The sequence below is a fragment of the Thermobia domestica genome, chromosome 1 (assembly GCF_964235325.1).
Source record: "Thermobia domestica chromosome 1, izTheDome1.hap1.1, whole genome shotgun sequence".
NCBI classification, from domain to species: domain Eukaryota; kingdom Metazoa; phylum Arthropoda; class Insecta; order Zygentoma; family Lepismatidae; genus Thermobia; species Thermobia domestica.
This window is the reverse complement of record NC_137454.1, coordinates 314608767-314631608: the sequence shown is the minus strand read 5'-3', so window position 1 is coordinate 314631608 and position 22842 is coordinate 314608767. Positions and strand designations below refer to the sequence as shown.

General features: G+C 35.5%; 1 protein-coding gene across 2 annotated transcripts in view; it reads right to left on the bottom strand.

The window, feature by feature from the left end:
- Nucleotides 1–4898: 4898 nt before the first annotated feature.
- LOC145662453 (uncharacterized) overlaps nt 4899–22842 on the bottom strand; it is a 48312-nt gene continuing 30368 nt past the window's right edge. The window contains exons 2-4 of one of the 2 annotated variants that reach the window (XM_081728048.1): nt 17048–17111; nt 9668–9861; nt 4899–5367 (exon numbers count right to left, since the gene is read on the bottom strand). In XM_081728048.1, coding sequence (XP_081584174.1) covers nt 4969–5367; nt 9668–9861; nt 17048–17111 — 657 coding nt within the window. In that variant the 3' untranslated portion in view covers nt 4899–4968. Of the gene's footprint in view, nt 5368–9667; nt 9862–16694; nt 16789–17047; nt 17112–22842 lie in introns of those variants that run through there. The other variant, XM_081728058.1, reaches the window with a different exon arrangement.

The window sequence follows — 22842 nt, the reverse complement described above, 5'->3', positions numbered from 1 at the left end:
GCTCAGTCAAAGTTATGTTCCATGACGAAAGCGTTTGCAGTCTACGAAGCAAAGAAGTTCTCAACCACACGTTGAGGCCGAGGACCACTCAATTATCTGGTAAGGTTTTCCCTGATAAAAATTGATCAAGAGGTGGTAGTCGATCAAAGAGAAACCACCATACAAGAAAAACACCTTTTGTGGTGGAAGGGTGGTTTCGACATCATCCTGGACATTGATCACGATCGAAAACGTGTTCTGGAGTTTACAATTGTCCTGAGGGATCCATTTCTCATCAGAAGTGATAAGACGATGCAGGAAACCTTCCCAGTTATTCCAATAGTTGCATATCTCTCAACGGTGATCCTTGTTAGCCAGTGTCAACGCATGTAGTATCAATGAGACCAACTTATACACCTTACTGTTTGTGCGAAGCCGACAGAAGTATGGTGTATGCCCTACTCATCTGCAATGGCTTGAGCACTTTTCAGAAGGTCTGGCTTCCACGGTGCATCCTGAGGAACTCATTGTAACATGATGTTAGTAGGTGTCCAAGGGGATCATTTTGCAATGCTGTGTCATCGGAATGAAATTTGACAGACTAATGGCGAGTTGTGCGTTCATTCACCATTCCTGATCCAAATAAACTGTTAATGTATTTTTATGGATTGCTGTACAGGTTGAATTCGTAAAGAAAGATCTCTTTCAATTCTGTGATCTCCTCGGTGCACATTACTACTCTGTTCCTGACCGTGTGACTACTCTAGTTTCTGGACATGAACAGAGTTTATGAGGTTAGATACATGGTTCATCCCTGTGTTGTGTTGCTGAGGTTTTTCACAAAAGTCAAAGCGGACATTTTATTCGCACCGACCTCATATTTCGGTGGTGACACAACACACCCGTTCATCAAATTCCGCGATCTACGTGGGGATAGAGAAATTTATATACCCACATATTTGAGGGTCATTTCACATGTCTTGCCCACAGACGGCAAAAAAAAAAAAAAAAAAAAAGCTAAATCAATGGAAATCCATAATATGCATTTGAAGGTTACAGAGAGGTACTCTTCAATGCATCTGTGAACAGAAAGTGATTAGGGGCAATCGAAATACACATGCATAGAAATGCATTGCTCGATCAAGTTTTAATGTGTACAAATCAGTGGCAGCTGGTAAATTGTGATGCCGGGTGTTGTAGTAAGAAAAAATCGGCGACAGAAGGCACAAATTAAACTTATTAACTAACCAAGATAACTGTGACGCAAACACTAATTGACGTGTGGAAATAAATAAAATTTTATTTTAAAAAATCTAAATTGAACAGACTTTATTCGCGGTTTGTCTAGGGAAAATTGAAGCATACTGGAAAAACGAAATGAAATCTTCCAGTTTTTGGTCCCATTATTATGTCGTATTAGCTAAAGGAGACGATAATGATGAGATCGAATGATATACTGGAGTGAAGAAAGTAGGAGGAAACGGAAAAATCTCGAGAATACATGGTGTTTGTCCACTACAAGGTCTACTTGGCGCGAGCTGGGATCGAACCAGAGGCCCAATGCAGAAGAAAGAAACTCTCCATCTCTAAGCCACGGTGATCTCTCTCCAAATGGAATACTGCGAAAGCATATTTAGTGGGAGTAACATTGCTGCCATGGGTTGCTCTGTGAACTTAAACTGGGCCTTAGCGTTATAAATTATAACATCACATACAGTACTTCTGCTGCTTCTCTAGTCCTTTTTGACTTGTCATTTTTCTTGTTTTTTGTTTTATATTTCTTCCTTTGTAGACTACTCTACTTCCCTGGTCCTGCCACCATCAATTTGATCTTTTATCACATTAATATTCCTTTCGAAGTTTGAAATAGCCTATTGTGCTGAAGAAATATTAATTTCTCTCTCTTGATATTGCTCAAATAAGTTTCTACAAATGGCATTACTTTGTTGAAGAAAGATTCGTAGTTAATTTTACGGAAGCATATTATTAATTCTTGTACTATGATTCTACTGGCTTATTAATACTCGCCTTTCAAATGACTGTAAAAGAAGCCCAGTATCTACAAGGGATAGATATAAATATGGAAATTCCTGGTATGAAAGAGGTAGCCATTTCAAACACGATTTGCATCTGAATGGTAGGTGTTGCTGTGGTCACCGGCACAACTTGGCCAATCGAACAGATGAGCCAGTTACAGTTCAGTGACTGGTCCGTCCAGGTTATCATGAATCACGTCTGAGCTAACAGAGTTTCAAAGAGGGCAAATTGTTGGGGCGCGTATGATGGGAGCTTCCGTGACGAAAGTAGCGGAAATGTTTGGAGTATCAAGAGGCATATTCTCGATGATCATGACTGAATACGAGTTTCCGGAAAAACCGCATCAGCGAAGCACCAGCATGGACGACAATGTGTGTTGTGTGACAGACGCACATTGGGTAGGATTGTGGCCAAACAGGAGATCATCATGGCACCAAAAGTCACAGCTGAGCTGAATACAGTGCTTGCAAACCTTGTTAGCGTCAAAACAGTCAGAAGAGAATTTCACAAGCAGTGTACTTACGGCACATCTGCAATTCCCAAACCCTCGTGACTGTTGACCATGTTGCTATATGGAGAAAGTAATGCAACGCCCATAGAAACTGGACATTGGAGTAGCGGAGGATTGTCATCTGGCCGGATGAGTCATCCTTTACATTATTTCTAACTGCTGGCCGAGTTTAAGTGTGGAGAAGTGTGGAGAACGCCAGCACAAGTGACTGTCTGTTACGAAAAGTGAAGAATGGGGATGGTTCAGTGATGATTTGGGCAGCAACATCCTGGTATTCTGCGGGACCCATCATCACTCTGCACGGACATGTCACTGCCAAGGACTACGTAACCATTTTGAGTGATTATCTGCATCTCATGGTGCAAACTTTTGTTTCCAGATGATAGTGCCGTGTTTGAAGATGACAGAGCCTCTGTTTATACAGCTCATATTGTTCCAGAACTAGTTTGATGAGCACGAAGATGAAGTGTCACATCTCCCATGGTCTCCATAATTACCAGACCTCAATATCATTGAGTACTAGTGGTCAGTTTTGAAGACAAAGGTGCGAGCCCGCCACCAACCACCGTCGTCTCTACAAAAATTTGGAGCTGCTTTGGCGGAAAAATAGTACAACATCTCCTTCACAACCATACGCGACCTCTATTTCTGCATTCCTCTTCGACTGCAGGCCGTTCTGCGTGCTAAAGGTGGTCCTACTCGCTTTTAATAAAAGTAATGTGCAATTTTTCAGTTGTTTCAGTTGTTTTTCAGTTGTTCAGTTGTTCTATATTTTTGGTTATCCTCTGTACATAAGCGAATAACTCATTCATAAATGTATGTTTATTTTCATTTGTTTATTAGTTTACTACATATTTTTCTTGTATTTTGGAACCCTCTGAGATCACGTAGAAAGAAATGTTTCATTATATTACTTAGCCTTCAGCATAGTCACATGATTACCGCTCTTCTCTTTTAAAAATATAAATACATTAAGTGAATTTTATTTGCTGATTTCTAGTATTATATTACAGAATACGAATTACCAGGGAGTTGAGGGGAATTTTCTCCTTCATATCACATGTTGATCATCCTGAAAAAAAATATCTGAAACACACCTGACATTAATGCTCATATATCCCCGAAAATATGTTGAGTGATAAAAAGCTTGACATAATATAGTCAAATTCCATTGTTTTCGTCCGTCTGTATAATTTTGATCTGTTAGCTGTATTTCGAAATGTTTTCTCCTGTTGTCACCATCCTCAAGTTTCAACTATTTTATTATGACTATAAAAGTCATTTGCAATTATATTCTCATACATTTCACTTCGTCGCTGTAGGTGAACTTGGATGACGACACTACACTACGTATAAGGAAGTCATCTATGGAATTGTAAACGACTTACATTGTACGTTTACTGTGTACAATATCAGATGCCCCAACCCTGTACACTGTACTCAGTCACGTTTGGTAAGGTTAGATGAGGGCACTCAGGCAATGTTAATTTAGTTATTGTTGCTAAGTTAATTGATTTTATAAATTTGTTGTTTATTACTGTTACAGGATAAATTTGTTGTGTGTTGGGAGGTTGTCATGGTCTCTGTGTCTTGTTGATCTTCATTTTACCTCTCTTCCCTATTGATAACCTAATTTGCACACTAATTTCATATTTCAGAAATTTTATCTAATGTAAAAGCTCCTCGTTGAAAACTCTCTCATGTTGCATGAGTATTGTAATGACCAAAGCCTTTAACTTCTGAGATAGAAGGAAGCAGATTTAACATTCGCCCCATTACTATTATTGTTAATAACAATTTAACTTGAAAAGCTTTCCTCGTGACGCAACGTTGTAACACTAATATGAGTACACTGGTACAAATAAACACGAAATTATTAAGATACAAAGAAAAGTACGATACGTTTGTAGCAAACAGCACACACCCTAAAATTACCCTCACGATGTCTACAAATCTTTGCTAGCAAGCGAGAATGGGCATTCAATTCTTTATTATTAAATTGTGAGACATGACAATGCCTTCCTCATATTTGCAAAGATCTGTGGACACCAGAGTATAAATAGTGTTAGGAATTTCCTTTCTACACTTGTACTTTTGTCTCCATTTGTATTAAATCTGATGGAGCAATGAATTCGTACGCACGTATTTTTCTATTATTGCTTCCTACCAGTTGCTTTTGTACACACACGCCACCTGTTGCTGACATTTAAGAAGATTTTTCTATGGTTTTCAAACCCATGGAAGTTTATTTTTCTTGCACCTGTACTACAGTTGCTATAACTCATGAAACTACCCTCGAATGTATACGTGAAAAATACGGAAGATATAAAAGTGAAAGTTTCCTTTAAAAAAAAAAAAAAAAAACCCTCAATTTTCTTCGTGGAAAATGTTTATTTTTCATATTATAGGGAGTAGTCAATAGTTATAGTTAAATCATCAACTCATGAACACCATTCAAAAGTTGAGCAAATATTAACCCAGGATGACTGAACGTCAATTCCTTGGGATTGTAGGGTATTGACAAGTTGCTGTGTTTGTTTAAGATTTCGAATAGCTTGGACAACTTCATTGATCTGTGGCGAAGATAGCCGCTGGAAGAGACGTTGAGTACAGTCGTCAGCATACGGCATCTGCTGCAAGAGATTCAACAGATCTTCAAAGTGGACGTACTGATCTAGTTTCTCGAAGTAACTCTGGAGGCTTCTTTTCCTCATTAGACTCTGAGAACGCCGGGTGAAAACTCCTTGGGGAGGCGTAATGGTTGGTTGCTGAATGGTCTTAAGGAATGTGTTTATAGCGCCATAAACGTCAACGTGAGAGTTTTGCATCCAGTTAAACAGCTGAAAAGAATATTTGTAAAACTTACTTTTATGTTTATGAACAAATAAAGTAAAACAATAACAAGTCCACTTGGTAACTTCAATCAAAACTTCAGACCTGCAATTAGAGGGAGGCTAGAGGGCCTGGACCCCTCAAACCACAAGGCATCATTATGTATTCCTTTAATACAAAAATAAATAAATAAATAAAATAAAAAAATATCATTACAATTCGCATGGGAACTACGAGAATAAATTCATTATAATTCCCATCCATTTCACTAGCCGTTTCCGTTGACGCAACGCGAAACTTGCGTATTTATTTGCGGTAATCAGCATAACATTTGTAATTGATTTTTGCCCCCCCCCCTTTTTTTTTTTTTTTTTTTTTTTTTTTGCATTGCGTTGCTGTACGCAGAGTTTGTAGAGAATGACAAATATACGGATCGGAATGTGCCTCGGAGAAGTTAGGGAGCTAGAGTGAAGGGGTAGGATGAAAATTACGGATATCAGATATGAGTAATTATTGATATAGAGAGATTTAGAATTGTTACGACTCCCTTAGCATATTTATACCCCCCCCCCCAAAGTTTTGTAACTGGTTGCGGGCCTGCAAAAATTTGTTCGACTTCGTCTAACCATATAAAATAAAAATTTACATGCGTAAGGCGGTTTCAAGTGCAAATTACAAGCATACTACAATGGTCAGATAAACTTTAGTTGTGAACTTTTGGTATAGCTAAACCAAGCGTAAAAAATAATTCTGCATGAAATTTATTTAGTGGGAGACATACTTATATGATGACTTCATTTTTATCATACAACTAAAGCTAATCTTAACAGTGCTGAGTATTCTACGCCACCTTTATGTCTTGGTCCATTGATTTATGTATGAAATTATTTTTTTTCTGTGTTTTATTAAAATTTCATTGTATATACCATTAAGAATTCTGTTAGTTTCAGAGAACAAACAGAAATTTTAATGGCACAATATTACTGATTTCTTGTTCAAAGCTAATTATATGTTCCATTTTCGAAATGAATTCGCATTATACCTAGGTATATATGGTACAAGACCATTTGTCTGTCGTGTCCGTGGGTTTTCTCGGGGTACTCCCGTTTTCTCATTCATCCAGTTTTTCCATAATCATTCACTTGCCTTAATCATCCGTCTCCCTTAGCCTAAAGGACATAATCGTGGTACGTTAAACTTAAAGATTTCATTTCATATCATTGAAATGCCCTCTAACTTTTAAACTAGAAGACAAAAAAAGGCTAGTTTTGTACCATGGAAATATAAGTAGTGACATTTTTTTTTAATATTCTGCAATACAACCTGATTGACAGTGTTGTCAATCATCATAATGTATTTTTCAAGTGGCACTACGTCAGATTATTATAAATGTCAAATCTACATATTAAACAAAACCATTTAATATCAAACTTATTCTTCAGTGTTGCAAACTAAGGTCGCTACGGTATCAGAAATGTCCACATTTTGAAGATCTTCACAACAGTAATAATGCAAGTGAGACGGACTAGGCACTTTAAGGTATCTTAGTGTCGAATACTTAGATTATGACGTGACATATTTCAAATATATAGGAACAAAGATACAAGGAAGGAGTTTTTTTTTGGGGGGGGGAAGGCTTTATTCGGGAGGAGATAGAACGATTTGGTGTATACGGTTTACAAATGATATAGTGCTTGTTGCGGAAAGAAAATCAATAAGATGTTAGAAAATTTGATGAATCGCTATGAAGAATGTGGGATAAAAACAAATTGTAGAAAGACAAAACTCATGGTGGTCGAACGAAGCGATCGATGTCAAATATAGAAGCAGGAGGGGAGAAAATAGAACAAGTGACTAGTTTTACATAGCTGGGCAGTATTATTAGTAATGATATGAAGTCTGAAAGTGCAATAAGTGTAAGGATACGAATGGCGAAAGAAGCTTTTAGGAGGAAGAAAAGTCTAATTTGTAGAACCTTGAATAAAGAGGGTAGAAAAAGGCTCATAAAATGTTTTGTGTGGAGAATTGTATTGTGTAGGGGCAGAAACATGGACATTACGCAAAAGTGACAAGGGACTGGAAACGTTTGAAATGTGGGTGTTAACAAGAATGGAGAAAATTAGCTGGGTCGAGCGGAAAACGAATGAGAGGGTGTTAGAAATAGTGGGGAAGAAAAAGAACAGTTTTAGATATTATTAAGAAGTGGAAGAGAAACTGTTTGGGACATTGGCAAAGAAGGAACTATATCGTGAGGGACATTCTAGATGATAAAGTGGCAGGAAAGAGAGGGAGAGGGCGAAGAAGAATACAATTGATGCACGATATCAAAACAGAAAAATCATACGTGAAAACGAAGAGGTTAGCTGAATACCATAAAGCATGGAAGTTGCGGCCAGTGACCTGCCAATAATGGCAGATTATGTATGATAATGATAATGATATTTTGAGAAAGTGCTTAGATAAGTGTCATATCTCATCACATAGAGCAGAGGCTCTGAACCTTTTCCATCGGTGTACCATATTAATTATTAATACCACCATAAGTCGTATGTACTACCAACAATGACTTACATACTACCAATAATACGCATGGTACAAGTTGAGAAATTATGTCAAAGATGGTTTTTCAATAGACGTGATCATAATGCCGTTCGGAGCAATTTTATATCTCAAATCGTTCCGGAAATATGAAGAACGTGAGTAGAGATTGACATACTGCTTAAGATGACGTATTTGTGGGTGAATTTTAGTAATTGTTTGTTTAACATTACAGCAACAGTTGTTGATAGTTGCAATTACAAAAAGTTCTCGCAATTATTTTAAGCAGTGTTGCAGACTTTAAAAGTGTTTATCATATCTCCGGAACCCTGAGATACCAAATTGGTGTAAACGGCATTTATGATCTTTACAGCTACATCATGGGACGTGGTATTTATCTAAGTATTCTCAAATAGCAAGAAAACTTTCGGCCAGTTGGCGCGTGCTTGGCTTTGGGCTTTCTACGCTTACACTTAAAACGCATGCTTTCATACAATCTGCCTTTTGTTGTACTTGCAAGCGATACTTTAGATCCTTCGCAGAGCGTCATACATCACTGGCCGTTAATTGGCTATTGACTTACATCCAGTAAAACACTTGCGTCAAACTTGAATAGAACACTGAATGCAATGTTGCCCCCATGTAACTTCGTTACTGGAATCCAGCTTGCGTTATGCTTGCACGCTTTCCAATCATACAGGATGCAAACTTACAGCAAGCGGTTTGTAAGTATTCTCTGGTACAAGGGTTGTTTCGAAAGAAGTCAAATTTTCAATCCCTTGTAACTTTCTTTCTATTCATGTGAAAATATTTCATATCATGACACTAAGGTACTCTGTATATGTATTGCCCCGTCCCATCGAGTTGCATCATTACTGTTATAGCGGCGTCCAAAATTTGGATATTTGTGAATGTTTCTGATGTAGTAGAGACCTTAGTTTGAAACACTGAACAAAAAGTGTGGTGTTGTGTGTTTTCGTTTAATATGTAGATTTGGAATTTGTAAAAACTTCACGTAGTGCCACATGAAAGTTAATGTAGTGATATTGCAGAGAAGATAAACAATGTTATCCTGTTGACATTTGCTTATTTCAAAATTTAGGCGTAATTTTAAAAAAATCAATTAATTAAAAAAATTACAAGGATATTGCAAGATAAATGATCCACCCTGTATAACTTTAATATTATTTAAATGATATTTGATTAATTAATGTTTTAAGTTACATACAGCATATCACGGAGTAAGTGATAGGCCTATTTAAATAAATTTGAAGAAAAAATAAGTAAACCTAACCATTAAAATTAAAATTCATTTAAATGAGAACCGAAAAACGTTTCCGCATATAAATCAATAGTTTAAAAAAGAATCTTCCATTTTAATGTCCCACGACTATGCCTGTCAGGCTAAAGGAGAAGATGATTAAAGCAAATAAATAATGATTGAAGAATTGGTGGAATAAGTAAGTGGGAGGAAACGGAAATACTCCAAGAAAACCCACTGACAAGATGTTGTCCACAACAAACCAGAGACCCCACGCATAAGAGTTGAAAGCTCTACCGTCGAACCATCATGCTCCTAGTTCAAATGTAAAGATTGTACAGATATGGAACAGTGTTAACCTTTAGATATAACTTCAAATTAAAAAAATATTTATTTATCTGTTCTAATAGAATGTCAAGAAAATAATCACCAACCACATTTTTCTTATTACAAATACACTACTGTAAATATTACTACTTGGTTTCTTCACTTCAAGTTGATAAACTTACGTCTTTGATTTGCTGATAGCTATATATGGTACTTAAGATGGTTTGGAAGTCCTTTCCACTTAGATACTCAAACACTGCTTTGCCATCAGGATCATTCTGAAAGCTATCTTTGAGAAATGACAAGAATCCAGGAATGTAAACAATGCCTTCCATTTCTTGTACAGCAGGAGTCAGGTCACAGTATTGTCTATTGTCTGTGTAAGAAACGTAAGAACAGATTATTATCATTAACACACAATTTACTACATATTGAGAGGCAGCATAGACTGTTCTTCAATCTAACTTCAAACCATGGTTGGTTTGTTCTGATACGCCTAATTCCTAATGAATAAAATACAGAAATCCTCTTGTACTACCTCTGGCATATTGTAATATGACAGTCATTTTATTTGTTTAGATCCTGAAGGGTACTGACACATTTTTCTTCTCATCATTATCAGTCAAAATTAAATTTTATACAAATATGTTATATATATATATATATATATATATATATATATATATATATATATATATATATATATATATATATATATATATATATATATATATATATGGTTGAGCGCCAAAAGGGCGTAACTGTCGAATTTTAAAATTTGAAGGTAATGCTATGAGGACATGTATAATGGATTCAATTTTCTTGTGCCAAGACGCCTTAATGAAAATCTCTATCCTTGGAATGTTATTCGAAAATGATATAAAGGTATAACTGAGTTATTAGCATTTGGTTCTGTGCCAGAGAGGCACATATCACTTAAGCCTCTAAACTAATAAAATTGCAGTTACGCCTTTTTGGTGCTCAACCATCGATATATATATATATATATATATATATCAGGACCGGATCCAGGATTTTCTGAGGGTGGTGCACCAATAACAGTACATTTGAATCAAATTTATTTTTTTTAATGCCTTTAGGCATCTGTGATGTATATGGGGAACTGACTTAAATTATTGTGTTTAGCAAAACCGCTTTCTTTTAAGCCTGAAACGGAAACATGAGATGAAATTTTACGAAAGTATTGCTATTTCCACTGCCAGTTTCTCACTTTAGATAGTGTATATTCAGAAAGGAGGGGGATGCACGTGCTCCGGTACACCCCCTATATCCGGCCCTGTATATATATATATATATATATATATATATATATATATATACAGGGTGTTCATTTATCATGTAGCCAAAATCCACTGGTGAATTCCTCATACCTAAAAAAATGAGTCCATATGAACATAAGGCGAAAAACGCGTTGTTTCAAAGTTACGAGATGCCGAAGTCAAGAAAATTGTAACTTTGAGACTGTCTAGCTCGAAAACATACGGCGGTTAAAGAAATATAATAGGAACTAGTACGATGTCCATCTAAATAATCGTATTTCAAACTTGAGTTGTACCATGTTTCAGTTCGGGCGTGTCAGCCCAATGGATTTTATAGAAAGCGCTGCGGTATAGGTTCCGCTCTTCCTTCCTTCTCTCTAAAATCATATGCGCTGGTACAACTCAAGTCTGAAATATGATTATTTAGATGAACATACTACTAGTTCCTCTTATATTTCTTTTACCGCCGTTCATATTCCTTATAATTTTTGAGCTAGGCAGCCTCAAAGTTACAATTTTCTTGAGTTCGGCATCTCGTAACTTTGAAACAACGCGTTTTTCGCCTTATGTTCATATGGACTCATTTTTTTTAGGTATGAGGAATTCACCAGTGGATTTTGGATACATAATAAATGAACATCCTGTATATATATATATATAGTATATCCTTGTCGATTTAATGAAAACATTTGGAGTTGAAAATACGTCACGTATCTAGGTCGACAACGATCAGGCGGCGACTGCAACTCCGGACTGTTAGGGCGAATTCGGTACTAGGTGAGAAGCAGTAGAACGACAATGTGCAGTACTGAGGAGATTACGATATTATAAAAGAAGCGACCTTTCTGATTTTCAAGTTAATACATATTTATTTAAGTCAGTGTTGTGGACTCTTGAGATACACTTTACAAAATTTTACAGTATGCTTTTCATATATATCCGTCACTACTTCAATTTATGTACTAAAGTCTTTATCTACTAGCCATAAATTTTAGAAGTTTTTATTACACTTACTTCGCTTCCTCATTATGTTAATATGGATAATACAGCAAAAAATTACATTTGGAAACTCTTTTCCGATCAACAATACTGCAACAGCGCAAACGCTCAAGAAAAATCTACTGTGTCAGATTTCAAGATTAAAATATACTGAAAACAGAAATAGCCCGCAGATAATCGAAAGTAGCCCAAAAAGTAGCGTGTCTTTCAATTTGATATTTTGGTAGCAAGGGCATTTTAAAAATCACCCAATCCGCTACTTGCATACCAATCTGGTAACACTGGTTGGCGATGTTATCCACGACGATTTTGCTGTGATGTCTAAACATATGATCAGAAAACAAGGCAAGAGGGAACATAAAGAAAGAGATATAACATTAGAATATATAAATATAAATCAAAATAATCAATAGTCTTAAATGAAATATACAAGTATGTGGAGCATAATAATGACTTGTTATTTAACACTAAACAAGTAAAATATAAAGACTTAACACTTTCAATTATGTTTAAAACAAATTACTCGAGAAAATTTTCTGCATGTTTTTGAATGTAAGCTTGCGTCCTTCTACACATAGAAAGCTATGGCTTTATTTCACTCATGTAATATCAAAAAGACACTATCAAACGACACCCTTTCGGATTAGAAGCAGTAGAGACGCCAATAACCTTGTTCTCACCTAATGTATTTGGAAGACCCTGCGGAAAAGTCGTGGCCAGCCCCTTGTTACATAAAGGATGGTTAACATCACGAACGGAAATACGGAAATTATAATTATGCGATAGTACGATGCTAATGTTGAGTTGAGTTGATTTTGAGTTTAACGTACCTTTAGCAGCAAGGCTTTATGAGATAGGACCTACTGTTAACGTGGAACCCAAATCACATGAGCTTCCGCCGGGAATCGAACCCAAGTGTTCCATGCCAAAGACGCGTATACTAACCGATTAGCCATGAATGAGCTTGACGCTAATGTTGTATGATGTAAGATGAGATCTAAAGTGGTTCTGCGTTCGATTTCCGCCATCATCATTTCAGATTTTTTCAACTTTATTTTTTCAAGATATGTTTTAACACATACGTACTTACTGTATGTGGCCTTAAGCTACGTTGAAGCTTATGTATGAACTCTTTTATTGATCATTAAACCCAGTGCAATGGCAGAAGTCATCTATTCCCCTATAATTGTTTACTCCCCAATCCTTACTTATTATTGTTCCCATTCTTGCTCTTTCTTTTGCTATGCGTGTCTCTTAGTATTTTCTTATGCGTCAGCCATATCTTTTGAAATAACTTTCGTCAATATTTGTCTTATTGATAAACAATGCCAACTTGTGATTTCAACATGACGAAGCTTTGTTCTATAACTGTCTATCTAAACATTTCCTTTTGCCGAACCTGATTTTTCTACTTCGATTCATCTGAAGTGGAAATTCCATGTTGGATGATTGTATCTCAAATGAGGTTGCTTTTAGTCAACCTTTGAGGTCTAAATAATTGGATGTATATGACGTGCCTTCTAGGTCTCTCGATTGACACTACGACTATGAAATTGATGTTTCCGAAAACCTTAATCTTTTACGAATTATAGTAATGAGGAGGAGAGTGGATGCATTTCTCTGAATCAGCTCGAAACAAAATAACCTTCTTCGAAATGGACGAGGAACTATGTAAAAGATTTCGGAGGATACGCTTCGAGCTACAACGAGAACTCATGGACTTTCAGCTATATACCAAGATATTTTACTACAGGCTGACATATTAAGAAAACTTTACAGTCAAACTACTATTAGTTAAAAGCCAAATTCTGCCATTCCTCGTTCTGCTGCGCTGTTTACATGAAAATGAATGTTGATCATTTCAATTTCTCATTTAACTTAAAGCTACATCTTTGGGCTGTAATTTAGTCTATAATTCTTATGAGTTTATTTACAGCTGTTGAACGAAATTTATCGTTCATATTTCCAGCATTCGACTACTGCCCAACATATTTAAGTAACATAATTATTTCTTCAGGTTGCCAATTGTACTTTTAAACGTTACTATTAATAGTAACGTAACATGGTAGAATTGATGTTATGTTTCGATTTCTGTAGTAACATGCAGCTCTACATGTTCATTTTTTTATTAGCTTTATAATCGGATGGTTTGTTTAAAGTAATTTTAATGTGTTACATTAATTTTGTGCATAATTACGTTGCGTTATTTTGCGGAAGAGGATAAGAAGGTATTTCCAAAAGTTTTTATTATTTAATACTGAAATATAGCGCCAACGTGGCACATAGTGCTATCTATAGAAGAGATAAGGTATCAGTTTCAACTTTCTGTCGGACTGAAAACACTCATTTAAATCAGTCGCTGGATGTTCAGCTCGCGTTTACTGCATAATAATGCTCCAATGTCCAGACCACACAGCTGTTGTTGCCAAGGTTGCAGTGCTAAATCTGGGCAACAGGATCTGTGTTCAATCACCGTGAAGCCACAGTTTTTTCACTGCAATCTTGTCAACAACAGTCATGTGGATTCAAACACTTTGATGCAATATGCGAACTCAACTCACAGCGTCTCATTCAAATGACTGTCTCTAACAAGCTAACGCAACTAAACAGTTGAAACCGATACATAATGGCTTCCAATTATAGGGCTATATGCAATGAACAGCTTCTCACAATATTTTACTGTCAGCCTGAGACTTTTGGGAATACCCATTTAAAATCCTGTAAAGACGGATGTTAGAACGGATGTCATAATGTAGTTGTTCAAGACACAGCGTAAAGGAGAAAAGTGAACGCCATAAACTGAGTCAGAACGACCGAAAAATTAAAATGTATTACAAAAATTTTTCTCCAAAAGTGATTTCTTCCATTAGATAAACACTAAAAACTATGTGGCGACACGGTGTGGTAGCCGGTATGATTCGGTCTGGGGCGTTAGGCTGATGATAGTTAAGGGAAACCTATTCGAGGTTCGAAAACCTCTGATGAGCATGGGTGTCTCTGGGCGTCCTCGATGTTGGAGTGTTCGTGTCCCTGTAGAGTCTGTTAGCCATAGAAAGTGTACCAGAAAGAAAATAAGACTAAAACAGAGTTTCTTAAAAAGTATGTCTTCCTCTTCTCCGGTGCAAAACGTCTTTGGTTCGACTCCAGACCATGTGAATTCGTGGCGGACAACATTGACTGTTATTTCCTCTGAATTTTTCTGTTTCCTCCTACATTTTCTTTCCACCAATTCTTACATAACCATTCACTTCCATTATTGACTCGTCCTCCTCAACCTAAAAAGCACAAGGTTGGTCCTTTTTTTAAACAAAATATTATAATTATGGACGAAATCTTATACTTTTATCTTCTTAATATTTCTCTAACTACTTAAAATATATGTGATTTGAGCAATCGCCTTCGTAAAGAGTACTGGAAAGAGACAGGGAAATGTGTAGTAACATTTTACCCACAAAAATATGTGTTTATATATAATGTATTGCATTATAGAATGTTGCAAAGTAGAAACACTTATAATGTGCTACAAACCAGAGACTTGAATACTTAATACGTCCAAAGACAAAAAAGGAAATACTTAATTCATCGAGAAGCAATCTTCTTGCAATCCTGGAAATATTTTGAGAAAGATCATGTTTAATAATATTTTTCTCTGAATTTATAGAAAAAAATGTGCATGAACAGATTAAATAGAAATAAATTATCGCCTGATACGTATACCTTATTTTTTTCACACATTGTAGAATTCTGTTTTTGGATTAAAAAGATCCAATATATTCCAGACAAAAATTTTCTTGTAGGCCTTATATCTCGAGAACTACATATATTGTAGCCAAACTCAAACTATCACTCAACTCACTATGATGTACTTATTCCGTAAAAAATACGAAAATTCGATTTAGGGGCCGTTCCAAACTTTTGTGGTCCCTGATCCAAAATCTAATTATTGGCGACAATCGCAATCTTTTGTTGCATTTTTGATCATTCCTAAAATTCTTGGCCAAGATCGGAATTTTTTGAACCATTTGCTGGATCATTCCTAAAATTCTTGTTCTATCATTCTTATACCCATAGTTAAACCCATAGATTTTATGGATGCCTAACAGAAAATAATATTCATACATGTAATATAATTTACGCGAGGCTGAATATTTTTTTAAATACACATATTCATATATAAATGATACCTTCAAGGTTAGTGCACATTCTAAGGATATTCGGATAGGTATTTCTACATATATTTAAAGTTACGAATTATTTCAAAAGTCTTAATGTCACGTATATTGGACAACCTTAAAGAAAGTATTCATTTTAAATTGAACATGCTGAGTTCGAACCTTAAGGAATTGTCTGTTCATTATGTAACATTAACATTTGGATAAAAGGTCTTTTGACAAGTTAAAAAGAAAATGAAAGGTAATGCTCTCTAATAGCAGGATGGAAAATAGCAATCTTAACTGGATTAATATAGAACTCGTTTGATTCCGTTCCCAACTGATAGTCGTGTGTACTTAGGAGGAAGTTGACAAATGCCCCTCTGTTCTGGTATTTTACAAAAATTCGTAAAACAAAATATACAACCTCAAACAGGTTTTATACTTTTTAACTGTAGACAGGGGCGCCGATCCTTGGGGGGATGAGGGTACCCGGGCCCCCCAAAGCTCTTGTGGGCCTCCATGTATTTTTATGAATATATATTTTTATATGTACTTTTCATTGTTATATGTATTGTTAAATATATTTTTTATGAATGGGCCTCTCCAAAGTTACAGAGAAATCGGCGCCCTTCACTGTAGTGACTGAAATTTTGAATCCACCCTTTAATTTTCAGGCCTATATGCGGTAATACAGGGATGCAAATAAGGAACAAAATTTTGCTCGCCCAAGAATAAAGTTACTAGCCCACATCCCACAACAGAAATCATTTACTTACCTTCGATATGATATTAAATACTCGCCCACACCGATGAACCACTCACCCGGGCGAGTTGCCGAGTGGTTATTTGCATCCTAGCGGTAGTACATCTTCGCCAGCCCTTTTAAGCCAAATAGTTAATTAGACAAACAAAACTTAAGTGTAAACATTGGAATAATATCCCTTAAATGTGTATCTGCTCTTTTTTCTTTTTTAAAAGTAACAATGGAAGAAGAACAAACCTTATTATTAGCTACTCTCAAGGACAGAAGCAAGAATTACATCTTACCAAAATTTGCATTAATGTGAACAAAAGACAATATGATGACACACAGAAATATCTTTTACTTATTACTTATATTTCTACTCACTTCTCGATGACGCTGGGGCAAAGACCAGGCCAGAGATCACCAGGAAAACTAAGCACCGATCCATCTAGTAAAAAGAATGTTTTAATAATTTTTTAAACATATTCTGGTGCTACTTACAGAATTATTCCACACTTTGAACAAATTGATCTTCAAATTAATAATAAGAATCAGGAATAATTTGAACAAGATTTCAGCAAGAAATTTTTTTTTTTTTTTTTTTGTAAAACACGAAATTCAAATATTTTCACTAATAAAAATGTGTGTATATATATATATACAAAGTGCTAAACTAGAGACTTACAAATGAAGCAGGCCTATCACTCTATGATATAATTAGCATATTGATACCTATTGTTTTCTTAAAAGCTCAGGAGGCGTTGTGGCACTGTAGTAGAACACTTACTCCTAGTGCGTGGCGTCCCTCGTTCGATTCCCGGCCAGGTCAGTTTGTGATGGACAACAACGTGTCCGTGGAATTTCTCTCAGAAATTCCCGTTTCCTCCCACTTTTTCATTGCACCGATTCTTTCATAATCATTCACTTATTTTAATCATTGCTTCCCGTAGCCTAAGGACATAATCGTGGGACGTTAAATGAAAGATTTCATTTCATTTTTTCTTCAAAGCTTAGGGGCACCTTAGCTTACCTCTGGCTTACCGCTAGGGTTCTCTGGTTTGATCACAGGCCATGTGAGTTTCTGGTGGACAACACAAGCCTGTAAGTTCTCCCGTTCTCTTCCACATTCTCAATTTCTTATTCCATCAATTCTATTTGCTTTCAATAATTATATCTCTTTCAGCCCAAAAGACAAAATTATGGGGCGTTAAACTGAAAGATACATTTTCATTTTTTTCAAAGCTTGGTAACCATTTGAAAAAAAAATGTGGAAACTTAACATTTATCCCGGAATTAATGACACATAATGTACACAAATAGATTATATTTATGCTACGTACGTATCATTTGACATACAGGGTGAATATGTGTCTTTATCTTAACAAATTATGGAAAATGTTTCTTGTTTCATTCTATTTATAAAAAGCAAACATCCCAGTAAATTACGCTAATTCCTAATGGTAAACAGTTACTCTAATAGGTGTCACTAAATATACTGCCTCCTTGAAGCCAATAGGTGACGCTAGCGTGCAGATAATTTGCCGATTTAAAACTATTGCGACGATTGAATTCCAACCTAAAAACTTCATTTTTTAAAAATTTGATTCTTTCAAAATAGAAGGGTTGTAACCATATTTAGATTTCAAAATTAATATCTCGAAAAGTACTACAGTGCCGGATATTCTATGACTTTCTTTTGTTACTTCAAAACCATTAGAGCAACAGGAATTTAATACAAAACTGTGATATTTGACAATATTCTTTATTAATGTCATAAAACAAGTTGTATATAATGCTATCAAAGGTAGAGCTTAATTAAAAAAAAAAAAAAAAAAAAGCAGTTGTAATTTAGCTGAAAGCAAAATTCGTCTTTCAATACCGCACAGGAACTTAACGCAAGTTTAAAACTCTTAAACCTAAAGCAGCATGCTGTTTGGGCAATATTGTGTCCGTGGGATTTCACACGTAAAGTATACGCGACAATATATAGGTCTCTCTATATAAAATACTATCCTCATCTACACATTTGTCATGGGCCCAACCTTCGCAGTACAGACACAGCACTCATTATTTTTTGAACAATTTGAGACATATAATGCACTCTGCCGCTCGTTTCTCGCTTCCTCCAACGTTTAGTTTTGTTTCAGTTTTAGTTATTACCTATAATTATCATCTTCATTATTTTCTCTTGTTTCATATTGCTGGAAATCATCTTCCTACTTAAGGCTTTCTTCAGGTTACTTTCAGTCCTTATCTTCATTTTTCAATTTTCCTCTACAATCGTTTTCCTCTTTTCGTCTAGTTGTTTCTAAATGGATTGAGATAACATTCTCATTCTTCTATGTTCTTTGATTTCTATTTTTTATTTGTCTTTTGTTGAAATTGTAGGTTCGGGACAATCATTTTCTTGAAATTAGGAGAATTCGAAGTTAGGTTTTGGGACATTCGACTTTCCGGAGAACTTTTACCTTCAATGAGAGAAAACTGTTAACACTGCTCATAGGATCGTCTCCAAATTAGTTAATATTCTTGTATTCAAGTAACGCACTCCTGTAGAGGCAAAAGCTGATTGCGCAGTTTAATGCTGACAACTTTCAGTATGATTTTCAAGGGTTATTTTCTCATCCATACGCCAAATGCTTTATTATAAGCAGTTTGAAGGTGTCATGTTACAATTTGATCAAGGATTTGCATTGTCTTACTATAGCTGCCCGTTTGTGGAGTGAGATCCACTGCCTTCCAGAGTCTATGCTTTTCAATCTATCAGATCAAGTATATTTTGGGACTAAGAAAAGCTTCACTTGTTTGTCTGATCGACATACGGTTTAATCTTATTTCCGTAATTGGATTTTTCATTATCTCTTCCGTCCATTTCCTTTCCTCTTCTATTTATTAGCAGACCCTTTGCTATAATTGAAAGACTAATATGTTTCACAACGCTCAATTTGAAATGTTTCTTTTCCGGTACTACCAGAACATTGCTTGTCCGGTACTGTAAAGACAGCCACGTGTTAATACCTTTCTCTATTGCTCATTTCTAAGTAATATAATTGCGAGAGTATGATAACTTTTTTATGACCTAATAGGACACATATATAATTTATGACAATTAAAAATCAGAAACTTACCTCGACGAGCAGAACTACATGCGTAACATTATCTACTGACAAGTGAGTCTAACACAAACTTCTGCCTTTATCCTTTTCTTACACGATATTAAAGAATGAACGTTTTCCGCGAATTATACTGCACTATGATAAATACAGCTCATACTAGTGGACATACCTTGCTGCCATAGTACCGAATGCAGGATATATGTTGTTCGATACTGGAAAACATTTGGTACTGTAGGACTTCCTCTAACATACTACGACTATTTTATTGTAACTTAAAGTGTATTGCTTCAGTGTAATTACTTCAAAATGAATAGTGATGATGATGAATATCAACTTTCTTTGTTGTTTATTATTAGGACAAAGGTTATAATTATATTTAGATTTGAAAATTAAGAGTCCCTATCACTGCGAAATTAAAATACCGCTAATTTTACATTAATTATATGATATCTTCAAATAGATAAACGATAATCGAAAAGTGGATCAAGACCTCCCTAGACGATATTATTTTGCATGAGGTACCGTTATCACGAGTCACCTAGTAGCTTTCCGTTTACAGTTATTTAGAAACGCGAAAATAAATGACGATTTTCAATATGGCTGGAAATCGAAAGCAGATAAATGAGTCATGATAACGGTATCTCACGCAAAATAATATTGTCTAGGGAGGTCTTGTTCCACTTTTCGATTATCTTTTATCTATTTGAAGATATTATATAATTACTGTAAAATTAGCGATATTTTAATTTCGCAGTGATGAGGCCTCTTAATATCCTCGTAACTGATCTAATGGCTAGCGCGTGCGTCTTTGGTGGTTCGATTCTGGTGGAAGAGCACAACAAATTTAATTTCATCATAACTCACTTACATTAATCACCCGTCCCTTTAGCCTAAAGGGCACAGCTATGGGATCTTAAACTAAAAATTTTTATTTGAACATTAATAGATCTGTTTATGTAACTATATATCGGTTGAAGGACAAACTCAGAAAACAAAAGAAAATGTTTTAATGTAAACAATTAGTACAATTAACCACACAGTTTTAACCTAAATGTATAAAAGTCCGATGGCTTGGGTTAAAAAGTAATAGTTGTTATGAATGCAAAAGAGTTGAACCCAGTGGTGGTTCATGAGGGAATTTAAATTTGTAAAATTTTAAATGACGCTATTGAACTAAGGGGGGGGGGGGACATTTACCTAAATTGCTAACTCTTGAAGACAACTTTCTGAAGTATGAAGTTTTCCTTCCGTTAGTTTGTAGTGATAAAATTTAAATTTTCATTGATGTGACTTCCCTCAAAACTCGCCACTAGTTAAACCCTGTCATAAGAAAAATAACCTTTTTCTCCCCTTGCCAAACCTTTGCAGTATTTTGGAGAAAATTCGAACAATACTAGGATTGTTCTTAATACTGAATTCAACATTTTCATTTTATTTTAACAATACCAGATCTTATATTTTGCAGCATTTTATAGTACAAGGTATATTAGAGACATAGTACTTAACATAACTACCAGACAAACGACATTAATCCTTATTTCCAAGTTTTTCAAAATTTAGAGGAAATTTTAATAAAGCTCCATAAACATTTATTCAAACTCAAAGCATTTCTAAGATTCAAGTAAACAATAATAGTATTGGCAACGTTATGGCTTAAACTAGAGATGTGCACGAGACGAGTCGAGACAGGATTTTCCTGACAAAATTCGAGTCGAGACACGGCTCTTCCAATGGAGAAATATACATTTTTCGAGTCGAGACATCACTTTCACACCACATTTTCGAGACGAGACAGCTACAAATCTTGTCTCGTGCGAATTCCTAGCTTAAACAACTCTAATTGGCTGAGAGACATCACGTGTCCTCATTACTTGATGTGGCGTAATATGGATCAATCTCCTCTAAATTTTGGCAGGGGTACCTTGGTCCAACCTCCAGAAATCTGGGACGGGTGCACACAACCAACCCCTTAAATTTTGGAAATTGCTGAAATTAAAAATTCGGTATGGATCGGGGTATGCACCTCTATAAGTTTGGTTGACCTATATCATTGTCTTTTACGGGTAAAAAATTGGCAAAAATTCAAACTTCGGAAGTGTTTGACTTATTTCTTTCTCTTTGATTGTTTTATTACCTTGTATAATTATATGGATGAGTACAGAGGTCCATTCTCTTTCATAAGACATGGATATATTGATGCATTACTCTTAAATTTCGGGAGGGGTACATTAGTCCACTCCTTAAATTTAGAAATTGTCAAAAAATGGAAAATGTTCTCTTCAAATTTGGTTACTCCCTTCTATGGGTAAAAATTTGCTAAAAGTACTAACCCGTAAAGAGAAAGTTCTGAATATTTGATAATACAATATTTTCGTCATCTCTTTACTATATCTTCCAAGACTTAGTTAACAAAAACATGAACACTGCCGAAATAAGAAGGGGGATGGCCAGACTCTTGTTGTTATAGCTTCAGTAAATTTCGGCTATAATTCTCTGAATTACTAGGAAAAGACACACTCTTCAAAGAAATTTTCTTGGAAACAAGAAAATTAGTTGCAGTAGCGCTACTTCTTATGCTGATTAGAGTGAAAATGTAACTGAAGAAGATCACTGACTCAAAAATTTCTCATAAACTTGTTTCAGTTGCTAATCACACTAGAGGCAAACGAGTTTGAGAAAAGAGAAACTATCTTCTATTATCTCATTGTAAATGGATTCGGTGGAAGATAGGACTGATTATATATTCGGTCGGAGATTCTATGGTCAGTACTTACACTATTTCCAATACATAATTATTTATCTGTTGTCTGGTTTAATTTAGTTATGTTAATCAGTAAATTTAGTCGTATATGCCATTGCATAATATTTAAATGTTACTTGTTTGTTGCAGGATGCAGAACTGACGACTGAAGGCTCTGAGTTTCTGGTTGTACTCGGATTGCAGCGAGTATGAAAGTGTCAACTGCTAGCTTATGGAGACAGGAAAAGAATAAACAGGCGTAACTAGAACAAGTGAAAACAGTTAAGAGACTTCACGCAAATTTGCTTCGTACAAGTTCAGTT